Consider the following 19,882-nt stretch of genomic DNA (forward strand, 5'->3'; position numbering starts at 1 on the left):
CAAAGTAAAGGAACTTGTAGAAGGGTTTCACTTGAGCCCATGGCATCCCTCAGTCAGTGCAATGTGCATCGGTGCCGTGGATGGGGCCCATGTGGAAATCAGGCAGCCAATCATAGTGTAGTTCTGCGTTCTCATGTGGACAGATTTTTTTTAACCGTGCTTGTGTGGATGCGAGGAAAAACTCCGGTAATAAAAATAACATGTACGTGTGGACTAGGCCTAAGTGTCCAACTCTGTAACCTTTTTGGCCATTGAACAAATATTGAACATTGATTTAAGTCTTTAGGTAAATCAATTGTGAAAAAATCTCTTTTCATGCATTGATCATATACACTTGTACAAAAGGATGCAGTAGGTCTTCAAGTTGATGTTTTCGACCAAAGATGACAGAAGCTGCCACACTCTGTGTGGGTGCAACTTTCTCCCAGCACAGTAAACAGCAAAAAGGAGCCCAAACAATGCCACATTTGTTTTGCGCATCAAAAAGCTCATTGTGCGCCTGCTGGTGAGCTCTCCATCAGTTTCTCCTGGCACAATGGGCAAATGGTCCCCCCGGCCGCGCCCGTCCTGCCTTCTGATACAAGAGATGGGTATGCCAGTCATGTCATCCACTTGTTTCAGAATCACCCTGGCATGGCTGTATTTGTAAGACTAATGACAGCATGGCTGAGAGAAAAGCATGATTATATTCACTCATGTAATCATTATGCCTCAATGCTCCTGTCTACCAGGGCAGGGGAATCAAAAGGAAATGTGAGACGCCAAGCCAAAAGCTCTCATCTTCTCTCACAGGGGAAGGCCATTAGACAGTGATAACAGGGCAACTCATCCCTTAAATTTTTTTCTTTTTAGAAACTAATCTCAAAGGACTGTATTATACATCTTTCACCATTTAAAACATTCATCAACACAACGGTTAAACTAAACGGCATCAGCATACAGCTTTTTTTTTTTTTTTGCTATTATGAGACTTTATTTCGAAATTATTGTTTTCATTTTTGTATATTTGCACATTTTTATAATACATATAGGCCTGTGGAAAAATTAATTTAAAAAGCAAAGGAATAAATTGCTCAGTTCACCAGATAGTATACATTTAACAAGCAATAATATTATGGAGTTTAATAGGCTATTTCAAATATTTGGGTTATGTTATGAAAAAAAGCATAATATGAGAAGGGTTTAGTAAGGATTGAGGGCTGATTTTTGCATATTTTATTATTAGCCTATTAAACAGGCTAAATGAAATTGTAATCTGAAAAATGTAATCTGAATAAATCATTAGTTCATCAGCCGTGACTTTAATATCAATGCATCAAATATTTTATAGTGTCAACTAGGAGGTTTGGGATATAGGAGGGGGAATGACAGCCTAAGGTCACATCTTCTGCAGAACAATATTCAGAGCTAAATTAGTGTTGGCGTAACGCCCAAAAGCAGACTAATATTTTAAGTGCTGCTGGTCCTGTACACGAGCTGACTGGCTGACTGGGGTTTGGTGCGATTTCTCATATGGTATAGGACAATTTAACTACGATTGCCTAAAACAAATGATTTTGAATAGTTTATTAGGCTAGCTAGTCCTCATTTCACAGCTGCATATGTTAAACCGTGCGAGAAAAGCAGAGAAAATGTACGCACGCGGTTAATTTATCCAATCCTTCACAATTTAAAAGTTAATTCGGTCACCTGTATTCCTACTTTTTTGACTCAGGTCTGATCAGTCTTTCTACCGAATAACTGCTGTTATGTGTCATATTATATACATCGGAGTGCAGCAGAACTCAAACAACCGCATGAAATCACTCACAAGTCACAACAATATGACGCCGTGCACGTGGAGTGCAGATCTGTCGACGCAGCAGCATCTCGGCGCGCATTCCAGTGAAAGCGCATTCATTTCAGGCGCGTAGTAATCGCATCCTTGCGGGATTGAGCATCATTCCACTTTTAACCTTGTGGAGAGCAGTTGCAGCAGGACAATTCATGCAGAATGAGTGTTTGACATCTGAGCATCTACTGTCTTGGTTTATTTGGACAGAAAACCGTCAGTTACTGCGACCTTCAAGGTGAGTTTAAAAAAAAAAAAAGATAATAAATTTGACCGACAGACTGTGCTGTGTAGCCTATAACATTTTATAAAACCGTTTTAGTAATTACGAGTAGCCTGCATTTTTAAATGCAAACTTATGGTAAGCTATTTAACACGTTTTCATTCGAACTATTATTTTTTAAACTATCACTATGTGTTACCTGTAGTTTCATTAGCGACTAGCGTTTAATTAATTTGTCACTTATAGGGCTTGGAGGACTATTCACCCCCCCCCCCCCCCCCCCAAAAAAAAAGCCTGGCTATACTTGTAAAATGCAGAGTAGCTGGAATAGCTAGCCTACGATATGATCTTAATTAGAATAAAAATGCATCTAATAATGAAGTAGTGGTAAAGATGGAATATTTATAACTAAATAAAGCATACCTAATATGCAGAGTTGATACCACAAGGTTCTTGAGTTAAAACACTTCTACCCTTGTCTTCTGAGTTCTGACACTGACAAAATGCCTCACAAGTTCAGGACGTGCTTTGAAACTAAATCATCTGTCCTCAGGGTTTGTCTGTCAATTAAGAGTCTCTTTTAAAACTTTGTTGGATCAGTGCTTGCCCTCCATCAAAGTTCTAACAACAGATGCAAATTGCCTTTATGGCATGCTGCTTCAGCAAACTCCCATTAAAGAAATTGAAATATGTGTGTTCAGCTTTATTGGAACCTAAAGTCCAAGTGATTTGGCTTCCGTGTATGACTCTTGCCCTAGAGTTATATGGAGGACAGAAAGAGCAAGAGAGAAAGAAAGAGTTGAAGAGCCCCTGATATTGTTTAGCTCCCAACCCCACCACACACTACTGTGGCATGCTGAGAGCTTTCTTATGTGGTCGTTCACATCCTGATAAACCTACTTAAGGCATGCAGTGCATCTGGCATCTTAGTTTTTGCCAGACAGTCTAGCAATGGTGTTTTCCATGCTAAAATCCAGCATGCTTTGAACATGTAGTGGCTTGTGGGATGCTGAACTCTTGACCACAGGGTAGCCAGGTTGGAACAGCTAAACAGAGGTCGTACTGATTGTTTGTGTCTTACAAATGAAAAAAGAGCATTTACTTTTTTTTTTTATTTTTACTAATTTATGTGCTGTCGCTAATGTGCATCCAACTACATTAAACAGCACAATTAATAATCTGATTTATAATTTGGGATTAAAAGAGCGGATCAATAGGGCATTATAAAAACTCAACGAAGAGCATTTTGTGTTTAACTTGAAAGCATAATGACTTTGCGGCTTATTCATTTTTCATGCTTTAAATTCAGTTTGAGATATTGATGGTCCTGTGCTGTTTAACTTTGAGGAAACAAATCAATACCATGGTTTTAATGGTCTGTTGGCACAACGTGTTTGCTGTTTCTATGAGTTTCCCACAACTGTCCTCAGAAAGTTTGTTTGAGGAGGAGACAGAACTCTGAATGAACTTTGGAGTTAGAAAGTTCCACTTGACCTCTGACATAGTGTGCATTTCTCAGGTTACACTGTATATTTCCAATTTCTGCAATACAATCTGAACAATAAAATAAATCTACACAAGCATCAATCTTAAAGGGATAGATCACCAAAAAATGAAAATTCTGTCATAATTTACTCACCCAAGTTGTTCCAAACCTACATGCATTTCTTTCTTCTGTTGAAAACAAAATAAGATATTTTAAAGAATGGACCATGAGTAACCAAACAGTTGATGAGCAGTTGATGGGAAAAGTCATGGAATTCATACAGGTTTAGAACAACTTGAGTGTGAGTAGTACTTGATGACAGAAAATTAATTTCTGTGTGAAGGTGGCGAAATGCATAGCGTTGCTCCCATCACTTTTATATTTTTATTTTTGAACCGTTGGTTTTGTTACCAAAGCTTCAGTACGTAATGGGACTTGCGTCTATCTGCCGCACATCTATACTGCAAATGCTCTAAAGAACGCTGAAGACAAGCAGAGAGGAGATCTAAATTTTTTATCAATTCATACGTCATTAATAGCGGTTTACTTCCGCAATTTAGTATGATTGCATTCACATCAGCTCACATGAGTTCACATGAATCGAACCTCAGACCCCCATATAGAACTCTATTTGCAGCACACAATCCTTCCTCCCCGCGTCTCCCCAACCATTTCCTTCTCCGTAATCTTTTTTTTTTCTTTTTCTCCTTTTCATTGCAAATCAGCACACGGACAATTTGGATCACAATTGTCTTGCGTGCTATCATTCATATTAATAACAATTCCAGTTTGACTAACAACTTCGGTCTGGCGCACGTGATCTTGCGTTGTTTCCTTGTGCACATCTCACATGTGTTTGGTTGTGAAACGCTTGCGGGACGTGAAAGAGTTGTCTGCGATTCTTCCGAATGTAAAGTCATGCAGTGTGAAACCCCCTGTTGCCTATCCGTCGTGCAATGTGTACACAGCAGCAACTGAATGCTACCCCCAGATAGTCATGCAGTGTGAAAAGAACTGTGATTTGACTACTTTGAATATCAGGCTAAAGACTGCAGCCTCTAGTGTCAGTCGCTGCTAGAGCACCTCTTGAGATCAGGAGAGCGAGGTTTTACATGCACATCTATTTACTGGCCTAAATCTGTTACAAGCTCTTGTAAAAGATTGGATTCTGATTGGCCAAAAATGATTCCAACAATGGTGTGGACTCTGCTATACTTTTATATTTAGAATGTTTTTTAGAACTTGTTATCGTTATAGTCATTATCCTTGGTGTGAATAGGCCTTTATCAAAGATATTTACACTGGGTTTACATCATTGTTTTAAATGTTTAAATCAGAAGCCGTATGAAAAGCGTTATTAAATGTGATCCTTACAGACTGCTATGAACAACATTTCTCTCAACACTTTGTAGAAGAGGCCTCTAGTCACTGTTTACTGTATCTTAAACAGCTGTAATGGCAAAAGTATCTGGCAGATCGGCTGTGAGGATGAGTCAAGCCTTGCCAGGGAATGTTATTAGCCTAACTGTGGCGTGAGCTCAGGACTTCAGGCATGGCCGGAATGTTGTGAATCAGGGGAGACCATCCTCCTCCCCAGGCAGAACTATGAAATGAAGCATGTTGGGGATGTTAGGGAACATGTACAGAGGAAAGAGGCATCAGATAATCAAAACTAATTTCATAAGGTTAATAAGAAGCTTTAGATACACTCTAAATATTAGAGTTTATTCGTATTTTTTATGGTTATTGTTGCTTGGCTTGCTTGATTTAAAACCCAATCATAACAGAAACCTATTGACACTATTTAGTTTTCATACTATTGTAAAATCTGTTCAAATTGCAAAGGTTCAAATACAAGGATCATTTGATAATGTAATTATTGTTGCATTAGAATTCTTTAGATGTATTTAAGGTGAGCTGCCTCATGGTAAAAGCAGAGATTAGGAGGGTGGAGAGAGTGGTGCCTGCCTCCTCTCAAACTCCCCACTATTAGTGACGTTAACACAAGATAGAGAGGACTAGCAGGACAGAAACATTTTGTACAAAACATCTGCTTACACACTTCACGTGAACTGACAATATCCACGCTATTTTTACTGATGGCTAAAATAGTGTAACGTATCTCAACCCTGTGGAAAAGGCCAGTGAGGGTTTTCTCGCATGAGATGCTTAAAGTGTCTTCAGGTTTTTGTTTTTTTTTTACTAAAAAGAGTTTCTTGGTCAAGGAGCTTAACACATGCAACTTATCAGTTTGATTTAAAGAGTCAAAATTAGGCAAAACATTCCTGCATCTTCATCGCTGAGGGTGTTCTGGTCTTGATCTGACACAGCATATATCATCTCACACACTCTTATACACCCACATATTAAAGTCATACAGGTCACATAATGATCTCAATCCTGCCGGTCACCACACACATGCAGGCACATGTGCAAATGCAACATAATCATAAATCAGTGCTGCGTGTGCTCTTGACTTGCAAGATCTCCCACATGTGTCGTTCTGGAATGCTTAACTAAGAACAATGATGTCACAGTGTCTGGGTTCACTCTCCTCTCTTATCCTGAATTCTGACAGTTCAATGCTGACGTCCAATCACATCTTGTCATCTCATAATAGACTGACATTCTAAATCAGTGCTATCAAGGTAATAATAGCTCAAATAACTCAAGTTGTTCTTTTTCACAGCTCTTCTCTATGGCATTCTACAGGCTTTCCAGCTGCAAGTGTAATATTTAGACTGGCAAACTTTGTGCTTTTTTGTAATAATAATAATAATAATGTTTTCGATTTATATAGCGCTTTTCAAGGCACTCAAAGCGCTTTACATTGAAGGGGGGAATCTCCTTAACCACCACCAATGTGCAGCATCCACCTGGATGATGCGACGGCAGCCATATTGCGCCAGAACGCCCACCACACACCAGCTGATTGTATATACACTGATCCAGAAAACTGAGCATTTAAAAAAAGAAAGAAAAAGAAAAAAATCTAGGTTATCGTCTTTTTAAACCCCACTTTTAATCCTGTGTAAAGGAACATTTCACACTGGTAATTTAAAAGCGGGGTAAGCAGTGCTTTTTACCCGGGGTTATAGAAACCCTGCTCTAGAGGTTATCACCGGTGCTAACCCCACATTGCTTAGCAACTGAATTATGAGCAGTGTAAAATGTCAAACAAGATAACCCTGGTTAAGTATACAGTTGCAAGAAAAAAATATGTGAACTGCATGCAGAATCTGTGAAAATGGGAATCATTTTAACTAAATAAGAGATTTACATATAGTCCACAAGATAAAAGAAAATCCTGCTTTTATAAAAATTACCCTGTATTCTCAATACTGTGTCGTTCTCTGGATGATCCACGGCTGTTTATTTGTTTTGTGATGTTGTTCTTGATTCCCTTGTTTGCCCTGAGCAGATAAACTACCCAGTGTTCTTCAGAAAAAAAATCCTCCAGTTCCTGCATATTATTCAGTTTTCTAGCATCTTTGAAAATATATTGAATTTGAAGATCAAGGTAAATTGTACTTAATTTTTATTGGAAGCAAATAATTATCTTCTTTTGCTTCTGAAGGACATTGCTAAATGAAAAAAAAAAAATGAAAAAAAAAAGAAAAGAAAAAAAAGAAAAGAAAAAAAAAAAATATATATATATATAATATAATATAATTTGTTTTATATATATATATATATATATATATATATATATATATATATATATATATATATATATATATATATATATATATATATACTCACCTAAAGGATTTGACCCCCTTTCACCTTCAGAACTGCCTTAATTCTACGTGGCATTGATTCAACAAGGTGCTGAAAGCATTCTTTAGAAATGTTGGCCCATATTGATAGGATAGCGTCTTGCAGTTGATGGAGATTTGTATGATGCACATCCAGAGCACGAAGCTCCCGTTCCACCACATCCCAAAGATGCTCTATTGGGTGAGATCTGGTGACTGTGGGGGCCATTTTAGTAATGTGAACTCATTGTCATGTTCAAGAAACCAATTTGAAATGATTCGGGCTTTGTGACATGGTGCATTATACTGGTATATTATACTATACTGGAAGTAGCCATCAGAGGATGGGTAGATTGTGGTCATAAAGGGATGGACATGGTCAGAAACAATGCTCAGGTAGGCCGTGGCATTTAAACGATGCCCAATTGGCACTGAGGGACCTAAAGTGTGCCAAGAAAACTTTCCCCATTACATCACCACCACCAGACTGCACAGTGGTAACAAGGCATGATGGATCCATGCTCTAATTCTGTTTACGCCAAATTCTGACTCTACCATCTGAATGTCTCAACAGAAATCAAGACTCATCAGACCAGGCAACATTTTTCCAGTCTTCAACTGTCCAGTTTTGGTGAGCTCGTGCAAATTGTAGCCTCTTTTTCCTATTTGTAGTGGAGATGAGTGGTACCCAGTGGGGTCTTCTGCTGTTTTAGCCCATCCGCCTCAAGGTTGTGTGTGTTGTGTCTTCACAAATGCTTTGCTGCATACCTCTGTTGTAACGAGGTGTTATTTCAGTCAAAGTTGCTCTTCTATCAGCTTGAATCAGTCGGCCCATTCTCCTCTGACCTCTAGCAGCAACCCGGCATTTTCGCTCACAGGACTGCTATATACTTGAAGGTTTTTCCTTTTCACACCATTCTTTGTAAACCTTAAAAATGGTTGTGCGTGAAAATCCCAGTAACTGGGCAGATTGTGAAATACTCAGACTGGCCCGTCTGGCACCAAAAACCATGCCACGCTCAAAATTGCTTAAATCACCTTTCGTTCCCATTCTGACAATCAGTTTGGAGTTCAGGAGATTGTCTCAACCAGGACCACACCCCTAAATGCATTCAAGCAACTACCATGTGATTAGTTGATTAGATAATTGCATTAATGAGAAATTGAACAGGTGGTCCTAATAATCCTTTAGGTGAGTGTATATATATATATATATATATAAACAAAATAAGAAAAATGTGGACATCTTCATCCTGTTCAAAAGTTTTCTTAATGCATTGTGTTTCCTTCTGGAGCATCAGTGAATGCTTTTTTAATAGTTGTGTTAGAGTCCCTCAATGGTCCTCAGTGGAAAAAGATGGATCGAAAATCATACGATAACTGCTGGAGAGGGTTCAAATATGCAGAAGATTCTGGAAAACTGAAGAATTTGCAGGACCTAGAGGATTTTTCTGAAGAACATTGGGGAGTTTAATTGCTCAGAGCAAACAAGGGACTCATGAACAACCATCACAAAACAAAAAAACACTGTGGATCATCCAGGTAAAAAGACACAGTAGAATCAATGTTTTATAAACTTTTGAATGGGCACTATTTTTTAAAATTCAGCTACATTTTTATCCTGTGGACTATATTTAACCTTTTTTTAATGTAAAATATATTATTCAGGTCAGCACTAAATAAAAAAGAACACATTTTGTATGGTCTCTTTCATTTTGTTAAAATTATTCACATTTTTACAGATTCTGCAAGTGGTCCACATGTTTTTATTTATTTATTTTAAGTTTACTTCATGTACATTTTATGTTTCTCAGATGTTAGTGGAACATGTCCATAGTTATGGTTACTCTATAAGGAAAGCTGGGAACTGACTTACAGTTTTTTTTACAATCGCTAAGACCAATTTCTCAGAAGCCTATGTGGTCTAAACTGAGGATCATTTATATATGTACCTACAGGCCAATTCAAAACTGTTAAACTTAAGTTCAAAACCTATCATAATGCAAAACTGAAAAAGCCATTATTTTTTTACATTTCTGCAGCAATACAATATTGAAATATATTCTGAACCTAAAAAGTGAAACACTATCAAAATATAGCTATACACCTTCACAGGTGTTAGACCTTTAATAGCATTACCACAAAAGAGGAACATTTATAATTTTGTACTCTGATGGAAACATGCTCTAGTAACATATACTGTGACGAATTCTAAATGGCAGTGTCATTCTTGTTTTGTAAAGAAATTTTACAAACAAAAACAATACAAAATATTTATGTGTAATTTTGCCTGTTGTTAGTTTTTTAGGCCCTGAGTGATAAAAATGTGTTTGTTGGTTGACAATCTTTGTTATGGAAGAATGAGTTGATGTTAAATTAACTGCTTTAAGAGTTGGTTATGAGAACTGACGTATTGAGAAATGTGCCCTCAGTACATCCAATAAAATGGGACCATTAAAAAACTGGGCCCCTGTATATAGTAGAATATGTGAGAAAATAAATGTCTATGCAATGTATATATTCTGCCCATACACTATACAAATCGGTTTCATCAGCTGTGACTATTTTAGTCGTCAGATGTCTAAAAAAAAGAAATCAATATTAAAGAAAATTTTGTTAAAAAACAAAAAAATAAATAAAGACATTAAATAAATAAAAAATGCAACAGAAATAAATTAGGAGTTAAAAGTCAAAGTCATTGGCGTACCAAGGAGCCAGGCAGTCTCTTGATTCTTTCCCTCCAAAACCATGACTCTGCAACCACAACAGAGGAAACAGGAAGGGGGCTTCTGTATCACAAACAGGATGTTCAAAGCAACATAGTGTGTGACTTCACGTGTCTCCAGCCCACAGAGTGCCGTAATTAGTTCCTCTTGCATGCTTTTTCAATCAGAGCTTTTTGAGACCCAGAGTACAGTAGGGTGAATTTAGGTTGATAAGGACACATTTTCCAAGGCATCTCAATAGCAAATAGTGTTCTAATCACCCTGAATTCACCCTATATATTACAGTGTATATAGTCAGTAAACGTGAATGCTATAGCATCCACTATATTGCCGAAAGTTTTCAGGAGGTCTGCCTTTACATGCACAGGAACTTTAATGACATCCCATTCTTAATTTATAGGTTTTAATATGGAGTTGGCCCTCCCTTTTGCAGCTTTAACAGCTTCAGCTCTTCTGGGAAGACTTTCCACAAGGTTTAGGAGTGTGTTTATGGGAATTGTTCTTCTAGAAGCACATTTGTGAGGCCAGGTACTGATTTTGGATAAGAAGGCCTGGCTTGCCGCAGTCTCCGCTCTAATTCATCCCAAAAGTGTTCTATCGGTTGAGGTCAGGACTCTGTGCAGACCAGTCAAGTTCCTCCACACCAAACTTACTCATCCATGTCTTTATGGACCTTGCTTTGTGCACTGGTGCGCAGTCATGTTGGAACAGGAAGGGGTCATTCCCAAACTGTTCCCACAAAGTTGGAAGCAAGAAATTGTCCAAAATGTCAAAATTCTAAAGCATTAAGAGTTCTTTTCACAGGAACTAAGGGGCCAAGCCCAACCCCTGAAAAACAACCCCACACAATAATCCACCTAACTTTACACTTGGCACAATGCAGTCAGGCAAGTACCGTTCTCCTGGCAACCGCCAAACAGAACCGTGAGAACAGAGAACCTAGAGTCCAGTGGTGGCGTGCTTTACACCACTGCATCCAACACTTTACATTGCACTTGGTGATGTAAGGCTTGGATGCAGCTGCTTGGCCATGGAAACCCATTCCATGAAGCTCTCTATGCATGGTTCTTAAACTAATCTGAAGGCCACACAAAGTTTGGAGGTCTGTAGATATTGACTCTGCTGAAAGTGTGCCTCAGCATGCACTGACCCGCTCTGTGATTTTATGTGGTCGACCACTTCGTGGCTGAGTTGCTGTTGTTCCCAATTGCTTCCACTTTGTTATAATACTAACAGTTGACCGTGGAATATTTAGTAGTGAAGAATTTTCATGAATAGACAGGTTGCTTGCAACATTGCTACTGTACTTGAATTCACTGAGCTCCAGAGAGCGAACCATTACTTCTCAAATGTTTGTAGAAGTGTCTGCATGCCTAGGTGTTTGATTTTATAAATCTAAGGCCATGAAAGTGATTGGAACATCTGAAATCAATGATTTGGAGGGGTGTCCCAATAGTTTTGGCAATATAGTGTACTGTATTTAATTTCAGTCTAAAGCATGCAGTCACGCTTAAAGAAGTGCTGGAAGAATATGTTGAATATGATGAGCATGATCTTTTTCAATACTCTATCAATGGTAAAGCTTCACAGTCATATATGACATTGGTATGTGGGTGCATGTGCATACTAAACCTTAAATGTGATTAAGTCATGTCAGGATGTATATATCTACAATACAATGCAGCTTTTAAGGCGATTGGATCATGCAGATGCATGAGCTCACTGAATGAATAACAGCCACACAACTGTGCTTCATCATCAGCATCATCCGCATCCACCTTCAATTTCATCACATGAGGCAATAATACTATATAAACAATAAAGTTATTTATATGTAAATGTCACTAAAGTATTTGATTGTTTGAAAGCTGGCATGATGTTTATTTGCTTCGGTTGGGTCACTGTAACACTTTTCACTTTATACATTATAAATTAATTGCAGCTTTTAGTCTTTTAACTGAATTTATTATACAAATGCATAAAAATTGGCAAATGCACTGGGCTTGAAAACTAAATGGCAAGATGTGTTGGACCTAATGGCATGAATATAAATTAAACTGTGAAGCTAATAGCTTGAATATAATTTTAAACCGAATCAACTATCATTCAATTTAAGGGAAAGGCACTTGTTTGATTTAAGGGCTGCAAGGATGGCCACCCAAACAACCTGTCCTTCCGATGTGTGAGCCCCACCATACATCTCTCCATGTGGTCGCAGGGGCATTGACATTCACGACAGGAATAAACCTCCCTGCAATTGTGTAAGCTACTCCTCTGATTGCTTCACCCCTGGGATGGGAAGCGACTGTGAGCACAGCTGGGCCTACGAGACATATTGAATTAACTGCAAACATTTTTTGCTGTATTGCCCCAGCAGTTTTATGAGGCATGTTCCTTCGCTTCCACAGCTGCTTTTATTGCCTATTGTATGAGAGTGGATGGGAGTTGATTGCTAGGAAAACAGGGATGTCAGGAACTTTCCTGACTGGTGCACATCTGCATTTGCAAAATGAAATGCTGCAGGGTTCATAAAAACGAGATCAAGTTCAAGGGGACAAATGACAAATGAGGTCTCATCAATGTAGGGGAAACCATACAGAAAAGGCTGCTTCATCACTATTTTTATTGCTCACACTTAAGTTATAATTACAACAGTTACTTCTGGTTCATGAAGGGGATTTTTCAGTGAGTACAAGTTACATTGATACAACAGTAGGTGGTGACAAATGCGTTTATGAATGAGTCAGTGAATCATTTATTCAACCAATTAATTCAGGGACGAGACAAGTGAGTGAGTCATTGAATCATTCTCTCTCTTTTTGACACACTGATTGTTTCTGGATCACCACTACTGTGTTGCTCAGAGACTTGCAGGGATTAATTCCGCTTTAACTTATTTTGAAACTATTTTAGATGACGGAGCAAAAACAGATAAATGACCTTCATAAAAATATATTAAATGCAAGTTACTTATTATTTACATGCTGTTTACTTAACTGCTGTATAAAATAAAGCTATCATACAGTTCTGAATACGTCATGATTAAACACTAAAGAGCAAACACTAGAGCATGAGATAATGTTTAGGGTATGATTAGTTGGTATGATTTGTGAAGTGGATTCTATTGTTGGCAGGAGTAACCCTTTGACAAAGCACTTCTCTCAGGCAAGGTGACAGGGTCTTCTGCTCTCTAGTGGAGCCCATACAGTCTATAAATGCACACACACACACACACACACACACACACACACACACACACACACACACACACACACACACACACACACACACACACACACACACACACACACACACACACACACACACACACACTAATAACTGTAATGGTCTTCCCTCTGGGTGTTCTTTTAAATGATAGGACATATCTTGCCAAGAACTTACACACAAAAAAAAAGAAACTGCAGCCTCATCCAGCCTTTTTAATAATTCCATCTCTCTGTTTTCTGATTCCATTTTTAGTGATAATTTGTTTGTGTTGGAATCTAAATTTAAAAAGAAGACATACATCTTTCTGACTTGTGCATAACTGCCCACACATATTATGTCTTATGGAAGAGAAACTTCTGGGGATATGTCCGATCATACTTTTTGAAGGAGAAAGGGAGTAGAAATACTGCCCTTTCATAAATTAGCTATTAGGGAAGCTGGATTGTATAGTCATTAAAGCCTACGCCAACACCATAAATCCATGTGGTTTCACTGTCAGTTCGAGGGAGGATATCCAGAATCATGTACACACACGCATCCAAACATGCACATATGCATTTATGCACATGTGCTCCACCCATCACACATGCACACACTCATGCTCAGAAGGGCATTGTGAATCACTTCTTAATCATAATGAAACTGTTCAAACCGCTTATTAGATTTCTTAGGAGTGCACCTTAAGTACCATGTGCTTGCATTTTGCGGACCCCCAGGGCTCAAAGAGAAAGAATCATGTGCTGACAGAATGCTGCAACCCCTGGACTGTGGGCTAATGTTTTTTAGCTTCTATGAGCTGTAAATTGTGAGGGCAGATTTGTGTCTTAAGGCAAGGCTTGTAAATGACTCAAATGTCATGTGTCAGATAACTCATCATGCCAGGAATAGATGATCATGAAAACCATTACAAATATATAAACCATGTAATAAAGTTAAAATCCATCCATCCATCCATCAGTTTTTTTTTTCTGTAGAAAAATAATCACATTATTAATGCAAATAATGCTTTGCTTTTCTCCTAGCCTTCCATGCAGAGGGATTTTTGAGGCAACATTTGGATACATTTCTATCATGAAGCACATGTCTATCTCGAAATGGCTAAGTCAGCTGGGCTTACCTCAGTACTGCATGCTGTTCGATGAAGAATATGATGGAGTGGAGGTAAAGTCAGCACACACTGTGAGTTTAGACACACATGCATGTACACAACGCTGCACACCACACTACAGCATACCATGCAATTATTCGAACAGAAATTGCTTGACTGCCTGTGATTTTGTCCTCATTATAATCAAACAACTGATGGAGCTGTTCAAAGTGAGCTTTGAAAAGCAGTAAACATTAGAGAAAGGTGAAATCTAAACTTTGTGATTGAACTCGGGAAAGCACGCTGAGATTCCTTTCAAAACATCTCACTAAATGTAGATCAGCTGACCTGACGCCTGTATTATATTATAAATTGGAGATTCTGAAAGTATTTTTGTGGTTTTGGGGTATGCACACTTGATCAAAGCGTTGAAGCTACTGTCAACAAAAAAAGCTTTATTACAAATATAATCCTAAACGTTAAACTTCACTCTACATTTAAGCTGATTTTTTTACTAGAACTTGGGCTATTCAATTAACTGTGCCAATGTAACAGATTATAATGTAAAGTCTCAAATAATTTGTTTAATTTTTAATACTCAGAAGGAGAGTGAAAGTTTAGAAGGCTGGTTAATGTCCAGCAAAGCATAATACTTTTACTATTTATATTAGCACACAGAGCTGTCTAACTGCACCTTGAGAACCACCATTCTGAGTTTAACTCCACCTATAATTAAACACACCTGCGGCAGCTAATCAAGATCTTCAGGATTACTACAGTAGAAACTTCAGGCAGGTGTTGGTGCAGGCTGCAGTTTATCTCTGCAGGAAGCTGGCCCTTCAGGAGCAGGATCGGACACTTGTGCATTAATACATTTGCACATCAAAACAGTTTCCACTTGCATTCTAGTCATAACATTGTAGTTTTATGTAATGAAAAATGTTGACACTACCTGTTTTGTCACACACAAGATAAGCCCCAGGTGGCTCATTTTCAGTGCCCTATAAAACAGTCCAGTTGCTCTGGAGTAATTTATTATATCCTCCAAAAATAACATTTGTAAGAGCAGTATAAGTCACTGTTTTGCTCACAATTATCCACTTTACAATTTAACCAGCTCCCCATCCTTTAGAAGAAAAGAAAGAAAAAAACTAGGAAAAGAGACACTCAACTGTCAAGAATGAAATGGACATAGCAATCAGAAACAACATTAGAGTTGACACTGAGATGACCACATGCCATTATAGGCTTACTGATTACACTGTGTAATACACGTTAATGCTGAATCATATTTCACTGTTTCCATCTAATGGAGTGCAGGGTAAAGTCTGGATGAAGAACAACACCAATAAAAAGCTATTACGTATCCATTACCACTTAAACCGGTGATGAAAGAGATGTTTTCCCCTTATTTTATAACTGATTTGAGTGACTAATATCTTTGACCCACACACAGACACATAAAACAATCAGAGATTGAAATCTACTGCTGCCCACACATATACCGTGGTACCCTGATAGTACCTGGTAATTTATCATGGTGCATGCATACTGTAACCGTTAAGACAGCGTTGGGAAAAATGTATTATTTAAAATTTCTCTTCCGTACAGGGAGTAGAATCTATTGTGAAAACCAAAATATAAATACATGGGTGCAGGGTACAATCTAATGCAGGGTTAGTTGTAACACACATGGTTCAAATCTAAGATGATTTAAAAGTAGCCATATCAACACTATATACAGAAAAAATTGCTCAAAATGTAAAAAAATCTTTGGAAGATGTGACTAAACATCTATTTAACCATAGCAAAACTACATTTCTTACTTAGAATAGGTTATGAGTTTTGCATGAGTATATGTGGGCATACAAACACACAAATGCTCAAAGCGCCCACCTCCTAGGACACTGGTGTAAGATCAACAAACCTAAACAGTAAAGTTTGAGATATATGAGATGTCAGCTGCTTAGTGACATGTTTTTGAAGTTTCAGCATGAGAGATTGATATGAGACCACACATGGTAAATAAAGAGTTTGAAGGAGCAGAGACTTTGCCATGGCTTGTTAGATTCAGCTGTGGGTTGAAGGCAGTTGAACAATAGGCCCTTACCAGCATATGTTATCCCCTTTTTCATCTCTTTCTCTCTCTCTCTCTCTCTCTCTCTCTCTCTCTCTCTCTCTCTCTCTCTCTCTCTCTCTCTCTCTCTCTCTCTCTCTCTCTCTCTCTCTCTCTCTCTCTCTCTCTCTCTCTCTCTCTCTCTCACAGTCTTTCACTTACTCACTTTGTGTCTACCTTTCTGTCCGTCCCAGTCTGCCACTCTCTCTTTCTCCAAACTAGCCTGTAAAAACAGAGACATGTTAGCGGGAAAGAGTGCTTGCTGCTGATGTAGGGGATTCTGAGTACACTGGATGAGGCAGATGAGATAAGACACACAAAGAGAGCAATGCAGCATGCATCTGTTTCTCCAGCATTAGATCAACACGACTACACCTCGCTGCACCAATTCAGGACAACGAAAGAATAAACGAAAGTCACGCTTTAAGAATCACTTGGTAAAGGTGGTTTGAATAAGAATGATTAGCAATAAGTTTACCAGGACATAGCAAAGTTAAATATTTTTTTTACTCCTTTGTCTAATAATAATAATAAATAATAAATAATCTATAATAATAATAATAATAATAATACAAATAATAAGGCATATCATAATGCCTTAATGTACTTATAGCATTATATAATTGTTATATATATATCATACCTGCAAACTAGTCGCAAACTAGTTGAACGCATTAACTTGGAAATGCGCTATTTTCCTATAGACTGTATTGACATCTCTCGAGCTGTCGCGATCTGTTTTAGTGCTCTAATGTGGCGTGACCTATTTTTTTTAGCAGTCTATGGGTGTGACATTCACAGATCACTATAGCCCTCAGTTCAAGCAAACGGCAGCGCGGCGCGCACAACATGAACCAATCACCTCAGCTTTACAGCACGAGAGAAATCATGAATGAACACAGGACTGTCTATCCTGACTGGGTTTGACATTAATCTTTGTCTGGGACAAATGAAAGAGGGTTCTCATTTCCCGACCGGACAAATAAAAAATTAAAATAACCAGAAACGCGAGAATGATAGAATGATTCAAATTTGTTTTTTCCATTACTTTCAATGTAAACAGCGACTGATAATGGAGTGTATCTCTGGTAACAAAGTCGCGTTGAGGCTTGCGCTGCCTGTCTCTTTGTGAAACATTCGTGGAGAAATCAAAACAAATGAGCAGCAATTATATAAACTCACAGAAGAAACATACTGGGTTAAAACTGAGTTTTTTTATTTTTATTTATAATTTATGATAAGTTCAACACAAGTCGACTAAGGGAGATGTTTTGCTGAACAATATCACAATTGTAAATACATCGCAATTGCGAATTGTGTACAATGAATTGTGTAGCCTAATTAATATTAAGTTACTTACATTTTAGACTCATATTTTATTTTTGTTATATTTCACCAATGATTTCATCAAAGAAAATAGTTCCAAAGGAAAGCAACACTCGGCGCTGTGTTTTGTACTGAATGATTCAGCGTTTTGAATTGATCATTTGAATGAACGACTCAATGACTCACTCATTATACAATCACTTGCTGCCACCTATTAGTTTCATGTTTAAAAGTATCATTGCATTTTTTATTTGTATATTCAAACATTTAAAACATCAATCTCATAACATTATTTATTGCAGTTGTATTTTTGCAGTTTAAATTATTTAATTTGATTGGTAACAACCCTATAGGCTAGTGTCATTATAACTGAATTTATTAATAAAATGTAAGAATTTAAAGGTGCCCTGGAATGAAAAATTGAATTAACCTTGTCATAGTTAAATAACAAGAGTTCAGTACATGGACATCACATGCAGTGAGTCTCAAACACCATTGCCTCCTTCTTCATATGTAAATCTTGTTTGTGAAAAACACCACGGAAAAACTGGCTATTTTCAACATATCGCCAACTGTGACACAATCGCTGAGATCCTTAATATTTACGCCCCCAACATTTGCATGTCAGCCCATGTTCATTGTCAGGAGGAATTACGCAGTGCACAGCCGTCGGGAGTTCAGCAGATAAACAAGCATCATGCGAGGATAGGGAAAATGGCAGCTCTCATGGACACGAATATCATGTTCCAGGCTGTGCAGGGGATGTGAGGACTTTTTGTAGCCTTCCCACAGATAAACAAGGTCAACAGTCATGGTTGATGTTTCTTTACAATTGGATACCGCAACAAAGTAATTCAGAGTTGTTTGTTTGGTCGGCCCATTTCACCACAGAGAGTTTTTCTAACCTGGGGCAATATAGCAGAAAAACACAAAACTGTTCTACTGGGAGACATATTAATAATCTTCTGAAATTAAAAATGTTTGTTTCAATTCTAGGCAGTTTATGTGAGGATAGAGCCCCCAGATCCCACTAAAAGTATTTAATCTGGAAAATGTCACCTTGTTCACCACCGATCAGTTTGCAGGTATCATAATGCCTTAATGTATTTATAGCATTATATATATATAATGCGTAAATACATTAAGGCATTATGATTTGCAGTATGAAACTAATTTTGAGATCCACAAAAAAACATGTAAATCTACTGTGTATTTAAATCGTTTTAAGTGTGCAATTACAAATGCAAACAAGTCTTGCATACTTTGTTTTAGAACAAATGGTATTCGAATTGAAATGCAGCCACAAAATACTGAGTACTAATTTTAGTTGTATTGACAAATATGGGCAGTCCCAAATAGCCCAATATGTTGTGGCAGTGCATGTTTTTACTGTTTATTTAGGAAGGAATGCTTTGGCATGTGTGCTGTAAATGCTAAACAGCAGAAAATAGCACATAACCTTCAATTAAACAGCTCTTGTTTTGTCCTGCCGGGAACAATGAAAGCAGATATGCTGTCTAAATCATAGTCGTGTGTTTTGTGTTGTGTCAGAAGCAGAAGGAATGTATTGTTGTGAAAGCTACACAAGGCTGAACTCTGTGAGTGGCGAGGCATGGGGCTGTAATGACACACTGCTAGCTTAAACCATATACTTTTGTGTGTGTGTGTGTGTGTGTGTGTGTGTGTGTGTGTGTGTGTGTGTGTGTGTGTGTGTGTGTGTGTGTGTGTGTGTGTGTGTGTGTGTGTGTGTGTGTGTGTGTGTGTGTGTGTGTGTGTGTGTGTGTGTGTGTGTGTGTGTGTGTGTGTGTGTGTGTGTGTGTGTGTGTGAATGATAGCTACTAGTTCTAGCCCTTGTTATTCCTACCACACATTAGACTTCACCATCTCTGTGTTTTTGTCTCTCTTTAGGACTTGTTGCACCTTACAGAGATGGATCTCTTGGGTTTAGGCGTCCAAAGTCGTCTCCATCGCATCCACATTCTCTCTAGCATCCAAGTACTACAAGAGCGTGAAGCAAAAAGAGGTTAGTCACATGGCACATCATTTCTAAAACATGCGTACGCACACTCTAAATTCCTATCTCTAAAGTTTTATGAATAAA

The 19,882-nt window shown here is 38.0% G+C and overlaps 1 protein-coding gene across 2 annotated transcripts in view; it reads left to right on the forward strand.

The window, feature by feature from the left end:
* Nucleotides 1-1,833: 1,833 nt before the first annotated feature.
* bcar3 (BCAR3 adaptor protein, NSP family member) overlaps nucleotides 1,834-19,882 on the forward strand; it is a 95,455-nt gene continuing 77,406 nt past the window's right edge. Inside the window, exons 1-3 of one of the 2 annotated variants that reach the window (XM_067414139.1) lie at nucleotides 1,834-2,069; nucleotides 14,275-14,431; nucleotides 19,690-19,804. In XM_067414139.1, coding sequence (XP_067270240.1) covers nucleotides 1,987-2,069; nucleotides 14,275-14,431; nucleotides 19,690-19,804 — 355 coding nt within the window. In that variant the 5' untranslated portion in view covers nucleotides 1,834-1,986. The remainder of the gene's footprint in view (nucleotides 2,070-14,274; nucleotides 14,432-19,689; nucleotides 19,805-19,882) is intronic. The other variant, XM_067414140.1, reaches the window with a different exon arrangement.

This window comes from Pseudorasbora parva, chromosome 13, assembly GCF_024679245.1.
Source record: "Pseudorasbora parva isolate DD20220531a chromosome 13, ASM2467924v1, whole genome shotgun sequence".
In the NCBI taxonomy this organism is placed as follows: domain Eukaryota; kingdom Metazoa; phylum Chordata; class Actinopteri; order Cypriniformes; family Gobionidae; genus Pseudorasbora; species Pseudorasbora parva.